Source organism: Vidua chalybeata, chromosome 2, assembly GCF_026979565.1.
Source record: "Vidua chalybeata isolate OUT-0048 chromosome 2, bVidCha1 merged haplotype, whole genome shotgun sequence".
Taxonomy (NCBI): domain Eukaryota; kingdom Metazoa; phylum Chordata; class Aves; order Passeriformes; family Viduidae; genus Vidua; species Vidua chalybeata.
Genome location: NC_071531.1, coordinates 15,389,225 through 15,401,886, shown reverse-complemented (window position 1 = coordinate 15,401,886; position 12,662 = coordinate 15,389,225). Strand labels below are relative to the sequence as shown.

General features: G+C 44.9%; 1 protein-coding gene across 1 annotated transcript in view; it reads right to left on the bottom strand.

Moving 5' to 3' along the window:
- Nucleotides 1–11,357, bottom strand: part of MAP3K15 (mitogen-activated protein kinase kinase kinase 15) — an 82,440-nt gene extending 71,083 nt beyond the window's left edge. Inside the window, exon 1 of the mRNA XM_053934596.1 lies at nt 11,042–11,357. Within this exon, the coding sequence (XP_053790571.1) occupies nt 11,042–11,357 (316 nt within the window). The remainder of the gene's footprint in view (nt 1–11,041) is intronic.
- Between the last annotated feature and the right edge of the window lie 1,305 nt (nt 11,358–12,662).

Here is a 12,662-nt window from a genome sequence, read left to right as displayed (position 1 = left end):
TCAGTTGCACAATTTAATTATCATGAAATCAAGAAATCCATCTCAACCATTTTCAGACTTCATTCTGATTTGAATGCTTTCTCCAGCTGACAACAACCCATAACTTGTCAGTTATCATAAACAGCAGTAATAAAAGCAAGCACAGTGCCTGGCTTTGAGCTTGGTAATCATGTCCTCTTTTCAAACTGGGTTTAAAAAGACTGAAGCATACCAAACATCCATTAGCAAAGAATATATTTGAAACAAGTATCTCAGTGCCAGAGAAGGTAGAGGTGATGCTGATAAAAGCTGACAGTTACTGTGTTAAACAGGATGGTGCACACAGAAGCTCTGCTAAGTAAGGCAGCCCAGTACAAAACAGTAACAGCATTGTAAACATTAGCTTTTCTCCTGCAAATTTTTATTATCTACTAAGATTAACAAAACTGCGATGACTGGTCTAGCACTGTTAGAAAGCAACACACAGACAGAATACAGCCTTGTACTGTTCTCATTTACCAGTCCCCAAACCCAGTTCCACCTTGTCACTCTCCAAGCAAAGGCAAAAGTAACAACGAATGTCTCCCTCAACACACAAATTAGCAGAAAGAAATTTCTTTCTTCAGCTTCTGTGAGTGAAAGGCAGCAACAGTAGAGTTAATGCAGCTAATCTTCAGCTGAGAGAAATTATTATGGGCAAATATTTTTCTGCAATAGATCTGTGACTTAGGCAAAGACACTTGATTCAGCACAATTTCTTGTAGCTAATCTAGCTACTAAATACTTGTAAAAAATTTAAAGGGAAGGAAGGAGAAAGGACAGCAATCAAGTGGCAAATTATTCACTACCCCAAGTTTAAAAAAGTAACTTCCCTGTTATTGTCCCCACAATCAGTTTCATAGAATCTACCACTGGTTTTGACTTTGATGCCTGGAGGCATCAAAGTACCACTATTCATGGAAAGCACTGCCAGCACCAGCAGGAAACTGAAGAATTTTAGAGAAGCTCATTAGCATGCTGATTTACATGGAAGTTTGTTTGTTTTCCAAAACTACTGCATTTTTGGCATACACTTCAGAAGCTTTAGAAATCATGTGATAAATATCTATAATGTGATAAACACTTTTCAAATTGTTGAGAGGCCCTTGACCACCCGTGGTTGAGCTACTGTTCTGTGCATGAAGGGTTGTTTTACTGAACAGAAAAAAAGCCCACAAAATGCAAAGAATCCAGACACATTTCCCTCCATAACATGACACAACATAAAAAAAGATTATATTAAAACAGGGTTTAAAAGCACTTCAAGATTCTTCTCCTTGTGTTTTGCTTTAAATAGATGTAAGTCTTTTTAAACACAATTTAAGCATAAAACCAGTATATACTAAAATAGACAGAGCTATAACTTCTGCTGTGATAAACTGGAGTACTTCCCTTACTGCTGGATTTAGCTGTACCATCCCACATCAGCAGAAGGCTAGGGATGTAGTCCTAACAGTGCCATTACTGTTTCATTACATTTCAGATTTCTGCCTGTCATCAGAGCCCACTGCAGTTAAAGAAAGACTATGCTAACCAAGGCTGGGATCATATACCTTCAATGTAATAAAAGCTGCGGTACACATTTTAAAGTCATGAATCCCACTGGGCTTTGTGCTCCAAGACGTAACAGTTGTTGAAGTACTGACTTCGACAAAACTTTAAATGCTCTGAAGCACTACCAAAGAATATCTGAGAAGTTTCAATTCCACCACCCTGAACACCACAGCAGAATCATTGACCTCATCAGGCTGAGTACTACGAAGGATAAAAAAAGCATGAGTGGTTTCCCATAACACAGTGATCCAGTACTTGTGTCAGAATTCATGTCTTCTCCTTGTAGAGAATAGTGATGCAATTTTTGCTCCTGGCACTTTTCTATAACCAGCCCAACCTCCCAGGGAAAGGTGAAGATATTTGCAGCACTTCTGAAAGAAGACAGGTCGGGTGAAATTCTACTGTGAGACACGTTTGACCCATTGCCTGCTCGTTGAATCCCCCTGACCTCAGCTGACACAGGCGCTGTGCTGTTTATATCCAGCCGTGCCAGGGGGGAGGACAAAGCAACAGCTGCAAGCCCTCTCTTGGCTCAGCCTCAGGCACCCCTGTTGCTGTTCAAAGGTAGCCTGAGGCTAAAGAAATTCATAGCCCTCCTGAAGTGCATGGCAACCAGAGCCTACTGTGTGCACAGATTTCACCTGCAAGTGGCAAACCACATCAAGGCCCTCCTAAGAAAGACCTTCCACGCATCCTTGCTGCCAAATGTTAGCCACATAACACCCTTGCAGCTGCTCCTCCACATGCATGGAAGTAGCAGCATGCCCTGAGTATCTCCAGAACACAGGTTTGCAGTCAGAGTTTGAATGTGAGATGATGTTGACAAAAGATGCTTGGGCCATTGCATGTGACCTCTCCATACAGCCCCACACCCTCTCCCATTCTGCAATCCCTGATGGCAATGAGGTTTGTTCCTATGAATGGAACACCAGGTGAATAGTGCAGGAGTGTCTGAATGCACTCCTTAATGCACTCCAGAGATGAGGAAGCCAAGACATTCAGGACTGACTTTGGTGCACGTTGGCCTGCAGAAGGGTGTAAAATGCTGGCAGAGACTGGGTCAGCTGGTCTCCTGGTGTTGCAAGCAGCTTCCAGGTGGAGCCCCCTCCCAGCATGGAAGCCTGCAGCCTAAAGATGGGAAACACTGACTGATAGTGAGTGGGAAACACTGACTGAGTGAAAAACACTAAGATCCGGTAACATGTGGAGATAAAATCCAAAAGCAGCTACATAGCTTTGTTGCTTTGGAGGTGAACTCTACAAGGCTAAAGACTGTTGACTTGTACTTTTCTAGCCAAACCTGCTTATAGTATAAGCCTTTAGACATAAACTGTTGACCAAATCTGAGACTAAGTGGACCTAGCCACACCTAAACTCCTCTGAGTTTAGAAAGCAAGGGTGTCTCACTGAAGCTCATAACTGGAGAGACCATGACCCTATGTACTATTAGCTGTTTTAATAGATGATAGTTATTTACATATTGCATTACAGAAGTATTTAGACATTGAATTAGCAATAAATCAAATAATATTCATGCACATAATCACTGTATCCTACTTCTTGTTGCTGGCCAAGAGCCTTCTCTTGACTTCTCTGACACAAGTCCATCTTGCGAAGACCAAAACATCTTGAGTTCTCAACTAGGTTTTGCACAAGTCCTTACAAGTCAGAAGAGCTTGACCTCAAGGCAAACCAGGAATATTACTTACCTTTTAACAAGCATGTGCAAGTGTAATTTAACAATTAAAAAAGCAATGTATGCTTACACTGATAAAAGAAGAACATAATATGAGCTACCACATATCTACCTTAGTTTGCCTATTTTATGGAGGATGGAAATGAAAGTGATGTAATTAACCCACATAAGCAAACACTTCCTTTATTTTTGTTTAACCTAATTTTGAGACTGCAGGTCTAAGAGAAACAATTCTTACACCTATGAAGAACATGCTGCACACAGCAACTTAGGGACTACATGAAAAATACATTTGCATATAATTCTTAAAAAAAAAATAAAAGGACCTTTAGAATTAGCAGACTGGTATGTACAGCCGGCACAGTTCTTTCCTCTTATCAGAGGAAAAAAAAAACTGTATCAGAAGAACATTCACTGATATGAAGAATTCCAGAAAATGCTGCAAGTTTAAAAAAAAATAATTAAACAATAGTAAAAACAAACAACCAAAACTCACTTTAACTGCAGTGTTTTCAAAAGCCATGTGACAATAACTGGTCTTCAGAACTAAGGCAGTTCAACAGATGCAGTTGTGGCTCTCTCCAGAATAATCTCACATGTTCAAATTCTTAAAGTAATTTGTAAAGGTTGTAATGGATGTAAAAGCTTCTAAGTTTATTCAGTGAGACTCAATATGACTTATAATCACACAGTGAGAAATATTACTTGCAGAGTAAGTTAAAAAAAACCCCAGAAACTCACCATATGTGCTGCGTTTCATCCAGAACATGAGGTTTGAAACCATCTAAGGAAGATGAAGGTGCATGAATTACAGAATCAATCAATCAATCACAGAACTGATTAACTAGGTTGGAAAAGACCGCTGAGATCATCAATCTGTGTCCTGTACTTCATCAAAAGCAGCATGGCTGGCAAGTCAAGGGAGGGGATTCTCCCCATCTACTCTGTTTCTCCAAGACCCCACCTGGAATGCTGCATCCAGCTCTGGGGTTTCCAGCGTAACAATGGTGGGGACCTGTTTGAGAGGTTCAGGAGTGTCGGAGTCCAGGACATCCCTCTGGCTGCTCTGGCTGTCTCGAGACCCTGGCAGGGGTCTCAGAGACCCTGGCATGAAGTCAAAAACATCTGTGGCTTCAATTTTAGCCTGTGGAAAACTGTCAATTTTGTATGAGGAATTACAAGCCACACGGGTTTTAGTAGTGTGGTATTTGAACTAACACAGGGTGGAAAAGTAGAATTTTGGGATTTTCAGAATGGGGTTCAAGGGGGTACAAGATGGAGGAATTTGGGCATGTCCTGACCTTCTTGTTCTTCTTGTCTTCCATGTCTTGCTATGATAGTGACACTTTTCTATTGGTTTAGAATAGGGACACACTATCCAACAGAGATGATAGGAATTGGTGAAGAAATTGTAAACACAGACACATAGTTTTTAGTATATAATGTGGGAGCTGCCCAGGGCTCAGGTCAGAAAGTTATGGCCTCCTTGCTAGCCAGAGCTCAGCAGGTCAGAGAAAGGATGTTCAGGTAAGAAGAAATAAACAACCTTGAAAAAGCAATCGGACACATTCCAGACCTCTTCATTGGTGGCTTGGGCTAGGAGAAAAAGGACTTTTACAATCTTGGGGTCATCAAGACTTCAGAGAGACATAGACCCTGAGGCAGGAGGAGGACTGTGAAGATGATCAGAGGGCTGGAACACATCTCCCAGGAAGATGGGCTGAGAGGGTTGGCGCTGTTTCTCCTGGAGAAGGAAAGGCTCTGGTGAGACCTTATAGCACCTTGCAGTACCTAAAGGGGGCTTCAAGAGAACATGAGAAGGACCTTTTATAAAGGCCTGTAGTGACAGGGCAAGGGGGAATGGCTTTAATATGAAAGAGGGCTGATTTACATTACTGTGAGGATAGTAAGACACTGGAACAGGTTACGCAGAGATTGTGGATACTCCATCCATGAAGTGTTCAAAGCCAGTCTGGACAGGGCTTTGAGCAACCTTGTTTAGTGAAAGGTGTCTCTGCCCATGTCAGAGGGGTTGAAACTGGATGATCTTTAAGGTCCCTGCCAACCTAAACGGTTTTATGACAGCAACATATAGACCTTATGGTTGTTACTGTCATTTAAAACCGGCCTCACACACTTGGATATAAAAGTACTATAATACTGGTATATTAAACGGCTTTGTTATCAGAATATTTGGTTTGATGTCACAATGCAGAGCTTGGCTGAACACACCTGAAGTTGCTCTAGATGTGGGATAAGGTCTAGGGTGACCCACAGGGTTGGCGACGTTACTGTCCCAGGACCCACGAACCAATGCCCCAGTCGACAGTGCCCGGATGAAATAATCTTCCTCACCAGAAACAAACGGGAGCGCACTCCGTGTAGAGTTCCAACTGGGCTTATTTGAGGGCTGAGTAGAGAGTCCACAGGGGCAGGATGAAGGTAGGCTGGGAGGGAGGCAGGTGAAGCAGGAGGGAGACAAACCACAGGAGGAGGGATCCAGGGACGGAGTGCAGACTGACAGCAGAAACTGGAGCTGGAGCTGAGAGCTGACAACTGAGAGCCTGCCAAAAGCGCGGCAGGGTGTGGGTACAAAGTATATAAACCGGGGGAAGGTAGGAGGGGACAGGGTAAAATCAACCAATGGGACGGGGTAGAAGGAGGAGTTGAGGTGGGGTGATGTACATTTAACCAATGGCGTAACATGAGGGGAATGACTGTAACACAGGAGCCAATGGGGGAATGCAGAGAAATAGAACTTTCTGGGCTGCGGAGTGAGTCCCAGGTGACTGGCAGGTAGCTACTAACATGCGGGAGCAGGGAGCCTCGGGAAATCGACACAGTTAAACAAAAGTATCCTCCCAAGGCATCCCAGGCCTGTTACCCTCAACACCGACTCCCACAGCACCACATAGAGATAAAAGACCATGTCCTAACAGCTCTGCTGTTTTACTAAAGCAGCACAGTACACAGCCCAGCCTCTCATCCACCACCTTCCTGTTCTGAAGATTGTTGGTTTGCTTCTCTTTGTACTTTTATATTCTGTGGTATATATATATCTATCTTGAGATTTAAAGCAAATACACCCCTAGCCATTGAGTGACCTGTGTGGGAAAAGACAAAAAAGAAAAGAATTTAAGTATTCCTCAGAAAAACATCAAACCCTGCCGCTGAAGTAAGCATCAGAGCACTAACCCTTAACTCCACCACTGCCCACTGTCACACCCAGGGGCAAAGATAAACTGCAGCAGGAAGGTATGATGAAGTTTGTTTAAAAGTTATTGCCCTCGCCTGTCATTCCTGTCAGAGACTTCATTCCCTGCAGCAGAGTCAGCAAGGGAAGCCCTGCCTCCAGCTAAGCTACACCGGTTACCACGATGTATATTATCCTAAACCAGTGACAAGTGTTTATTGCACCTGATGCACTCAGCCTTCAGGCTGAAGAAGTTGAAGAATCCCTGCCAATTCTGAAGTGGGAACACTGATATTTTGAGGGCAGAGGGTTCCAGGACAGGCAGCTGAATCACAGGCAACAATGATTCCCCCGGCAGGTGCCAGAGCCTGAAAATTAGGATCCAGCAAATATATTTCTTCTTTCCCCTTTCACAGTGTAACATGAAGAAAAAGAGTTTCAGGGACAAGAAATTAGGGTTAAGAGTGGCTCAACTATGGTACAGAAGTAAAGAGGATCTGTGTTTTAGTCTCTCTTTGGGCTCACTCCCAAATCTTGGCTCTGGATGAAGACAAGTCTGCAGAGACAAGTATCAGACCATACATTTTGGAGCTGCCTTATCACACAGGATATTGATTAGAGAACTTAATATATAGCAAAACAGCAGAAACAGACTTCAAAATATTCCCCTATACTCACAAATTATCTGAGAGTTTCCTGGATTGTCAGAGGAATACTCACTTTTCTCAGGTCAGCATTTAGCTCTATTTCTCAGTACACCACTCGTTCTCTAGCTTGTCTTCCTTTCAGCTGATTTTCATCCTGTTGACTGTATAATTTCTAAATGCTGTGGTCAAATGGTTAAATAAGTATTCCAAGCCTAAAAACAGATTGCTGCACATCCCTCATGAGGGAAAAGTATGATCAGCTACAGAGACAGGATTTCATAAACCAAAATAGGAACACCCAAAACCTGTGTAACTGTACTTTGTACACTCCTTAACACTGTAGCCAAACCCTATTGCCTGGCACTTCAGGCACTAAGATTTGATAAAGTTTTGAGCAGACAAGGAAAACCCACATTTTTTCTATCTAACATCTGTTAGATAGACAACCTGTAACAACCTGTACCCTTCCAGAGGTACAGGTCAAACATTTGACTTTGACATCATGTTTGCTTTCTTAGTGAACAGAACAGAAAGATCCTTTGCAGCTATGAATCATTCTACCTGTAACATCACTATAGCCAAGTCACACTCACCTTTTCACTGGGTCTCTCAAGCTGTTTATGAATGCACTACAGTGCCTATAGTTTGATTTTCTTCATGGGATAATTCTGAAGAATTCTAAAAATTCTCACTTAGCTCCAAGGCTCACTGTTCCTAGGGAAAATTACTTTTATTTTCTGCAAAAAAGCTTCACACTATTGTGCCCAGTTTTAGTTTAAAAATATTACCTTTCTTTCTTCCCAGAGATACAGACAATGTATGCAAGCATCCTTGTTTCTCCTCTATTAGGTAGATATCATTGCCCATTTTTGGAAAACTAATTACTTTGCTGACAGCTTGTTTTTAGCCCACACTGACCAAAGAAATCTTATTTTTCTTTTACCAAGTTCTCATTTCACGACTTTTCAGTTTACTCTCAGATGTGCTGTAGTTCTCCTTTAGCAAAGCAAAACCTTAGAAAGCCAAGTGATTTCTTAAGATCAGGGTCACCCTGCATTACCTGCAGGTCTGCAATATCTAACTAAAGGCACAAGTCATGCTTCCATTCACGGTAAGATTTCAAATGATAGGAAGACAGTAATGACTACACTCAAGGAAAAAGAAAACCACATATACTCTGATTATGGAATTTAAGTGGGTTTGCAGCACTTTTCTCAGTGTTCTACTGAAAAACCATCCACCAGAAAACCTGCCTGCAGACAGGAAAGAGGTTTCTGTTGAAGTTCTTTGTTGCACTCTGTCCTTAAAGTTTGCTGATTTTGTCACAAAAGGTACTTATAGATTCATACTAAGTAAGGTAAATAAACTACTTTGGAGGGGGTTGTCTAATGGCTGAGTAAAGGCTATAATTTCAGGCACAGTCAGGGAAAAAGACTAATAGATAACATTTTTAACAAAGAGCCATACTACTCACAATGAGATGGTCTTTTGGTCTTTACTGCTCAGTCATTAAGCATTAATAGATGGTTAATAGATGGTTCCACTAGTGCTGTGGTGCGGTTTTTGCTTTAAGTTTGTTTGCCCACTATTCTCCTCCCCTCCCGAGTTACCAATCTCCCCAAGCCCTTCCCTAACTTCCTCCCTCCCCCGTTGTCAATCCTCCCTATCCCTTTTTCCAGAGTGTTCCTTGTCTATCTTGTAGTATTCGATACCCCGTTTGTTACTTTGTATTATCCCCCTCCCCTGCTCTCCCTGATAGGTTTATAGAATGTTAGTCCTACCCTAGATTCCTCCCCTGCCATGCCCTCATTGGTTGGTTGCCCTATACCACTCCCCCTATAAAAACTTCTGCAGACCCCCTGCCTTTGTCTTGGGGTCCCTAATAAATCCATCCAGTTTTACCCCAAGTCCCGTGTCGTTATCTGTTCCTGCACTGGACCAAGCAATAATGGGAATAGCAGAGCTCACGGGGGGGGAAGGTCGTGCCCCTGCTGTCGTTGCCCAGCATGATACAGCGCACTGTGACACACTAGTAAACCAAGAGGTGGCAACAGGCTAGCACCTCTTAGAGACCCCACCACTTGTTACAAAGCAAGAGGAATTGCTTTTCAAGGTTCTGCCCCTCAGCTACAGAAAGTAAAAATATACTGTAAGATATATCTTCAGTCTGGGAAACACCTGCTTAATATCTTACCCAGGAAGCAATAAAACTCTTCAGATTTTTTTTCTTTTTAAAGTAAACACATGGGAACTTCCCAACATGAAGTTCATCATGACCCATAGGAGTGTTCACATTAGAGTATATTCTTAATGGTGTTCTTCTTAAGAACTGAATAGATGCCAGCAATCCCAGGCATACATTACACAAACTAAGAAGTCGTCTCCATGGCTGATTTCAAATTCTTGTTACAGGAAAGAAATCCACAGAAAGACTATGTTTAAGTCTCATTTGGAATAATTCCAGACTATGTATTATTAAATTACTTTTCAATTAAAAAAAACCCAGATATAAGAGTGTTGAAGGTGTATCCAGTAAAAGACACCTTACTATTACAAAGTGGTATTAATCAGTGATAAAATTATCTTGGTCTGACAAGATTACTCAAATCAAAAGTCTGCAAAGTTAGGGCACATTTCTAGAGAAGAGGTACTGACTTCAGAATGCAGTAATTTAAGAATCCCTTTTAAACAGCTGTTTCAGACTCTCAGTACAATGCACAGCAGGTGTGTGTCTAATACATTAACAGCACTATTAGTAGAAACAGAGGAATAATTTTGTGTTGATGAGTACATTATTCTTACCTTCATAATGGCTATAAAAGAAATTCCTACGTTATGTTTGTGTACTAAGATACACAAAGAATACATTACAAACTTGTCAACCTTGCTAGCAGACACGTAACAAAAACCCCTGGCTGGGAAAAAAAACTGACAAAAAAGGATATGAGGTTCCTCACTATTTGGGTGACTTATTGGGATGAAATGGACTCATAATCACATGAAAATTTACAATAAGACTAAAGTTTTAAGAAATATTCTTTAACACATCTCATGAGCAAAACAAAGTTCTGGTGAAAGATGGACTTAAAGAATACTTTCCATCTTTAGAGTCTGTGAATTTCTGGCATTTCCTTATGCTGGCTCATACAGATAGGAGGAAAAAAACTTTGCATGCCAGCAAAATGTCCATGCTCACCTTGATTAGTTTATAATACCTATTGGCTCAGAGGCTTCCAATGTGTGCTCAAAAAACTCACAGTTCTCTGCCATAGGCCAAACCAGACAGGTGTTCTTGAGTGGAGAAGGGACAGCAGCTTTCTTTTGAACCATCAGACAGATACCAGTCACCAGATGGAACCTGAACAGGGTGGGCAATACCCACAAGTCTTCCTCAGGGCCCTTGTTCAGAGCAATACAGGATCACTTGGATCACGTACAATTTCACTGGCCAGTCTGGAGTGAGAGTGGTGAACATGAAGCCTCTGGCCAAGCCAGATCAGAGGCTGGCATGTCTTCCTGCTGTGTCTCGCTCTAAGCTCCCCATGAGGCCAGGAGCTGGAAGAGGGCTCTTAGCAAAGCACCCCAGCAGGAGCTCGGCTATTCCTTAAGACTCGGTTGGTACTGTGGGATCCACAGCTCTGCTGGGGCAACGCACCGTGGCGCCTCAATGAACTCCTGTAAGAGCCTTAACTTTTTTCTTTCACCTTCTCCTGCTCCCTGTGCTGGACGCATTTAATGAGGATCCCTTCGCAGCCATCTCCCTGTCCCCACACCCCTTGCCAAGAGCCCCGCTCCCCCTCTTCCCCGGCACCACCTTCCCCGAGCGCTCCCCGTCCCTGCCGGCCGTGTCCCTGCATGACCCGGGAAGGCGGCGCGGGGCAGGCTCGAGCCTGAGCCCCCGCCCCGCGTCCCGCCTCAGCCCGGCCCGCTCACCCGCGTCGTAGAAGGCGTCCAGCACCGCCGTCTCGCCGAAGTCCAGCTCGCCGAAGTTGACGGTGCTGAGCTGGGCTCCCTCGGCCTCGCAGGCCCGCAGCAGGCACTGCCGCGCCCCGGCCTCGGGGCTCCGCGCCCCGGCGCCCGCCTTGGGCGGGTCGTTCAGCACGTACACGGCCCGCAGGCAGCGCGGCCGCGGGGCTGCCGAGCCCACCTCCGCCGCCTCCGCCTCGGCCGGGCCCCCGGCCGCTAGCTCCGGCTCCGCGCCGGGGGGCGCCGGCTCCGCGGCCGCGCTGCCGCTCGCGGGGCTCTCCATAGCGGCGTCGAGGGATGAGGGGAGCGGGGGCTGCCGGCAGGTGCTCAGGCGGGGCCGCGTCCCATCGCGAACAGCTGGGCAAGCCCCCGGCGAGGCGGCTCCCTCCCTCCTCGTGCCGGCCCTTCCGTCCGCGCTTCTCTCCGCTCCTGGGCGGGCGGGCACGGAGACGGGACGAGGCGAGTTGAAAGCGGCCGGCACGGAGCGGGGCTCGGCTCAGCAGGGCACCGCCCTCCCCGAACGAGAGAGCCCGGGGAGCCCAGCGCGGCGTCCGGCTCCACCCCGCCGTGCCTTCCCGGGACAATGCGCCCGCTCCCGTCCGCGACCTCGGCGGCTCTGAGAGGGAGCGGCGCCGTCGGGGCGATCGCGCCCCGTTTATCACTTGCCCTGCCCGCCCCTCGCCGGCAGCAGCGCCCCCGCGCACCGCCCGCGGCTCCGCTGCCGTGGAGCGCAAGCAGCTGCTGCCCGTTTGTCTTCCCTTTGCTCCATCGCAGCTTCTCCCCCACTGAATCCCCCATCCAGTTGTTTACACGACTTTGACCACATTTAGACTGTGTCAGAAGTTTCGGTAGTAGTTCATCCTTAACTTCCTTCTCTTTTCTTAGTAATTCTCACGATCATGACAAAATCAGCTTCTAGTAACTGTGGCAATTCCTGGCTTCTTTATAAGAACAACATTATTTTTGGGGTTTTTTTTAACACGTTTTTCTTATTAGGTACACTGCTGATAGCAGCCTGGGGTTTGGCACTGCTACTGGTCCAGGCACTGGTGAATGTGCCTGGATAACTTAATATCTCAGCCTTGTACCCCAGCTGTCAAAAGTCACCCTACAGAGATCACAACCAACTACAGATCAAGCCTATTTACTATGTGGACAGTGGAAAAGCACAGTCCTCCTGCAAATTTGTGTTTGAAATATTAAACCTATCTGGAAAGCTTTTTCATTTTATTTTCCACTCATGGTGACAGTTGAGGTTTTAGACAAAGAGTGTCTTCACCTTTTGCTGCAGTGTGAAGACTATGTGGCTATCAGAGACAATGATTTTACCCCATGCTGTAATCATAGAAACAGACAACTGTTGAGGTTGGAAAAGACCTCTAATGTCATGGAGCCCAGCTGTTAAACCAGCACCACCACGTTCAGCATTTAACCATATCCCCAAGTGCCACACCCGCACCTGAACGCCTCCAAGGATGATGACTCAACCATTGCCCTGGGCAGCCTATTACAATGCCTCACCATCCTTTCAATGAAGTAATACAACAAAAGCAATAATCAAAGGCTTTCAGCATGGTATTTTCCTCTC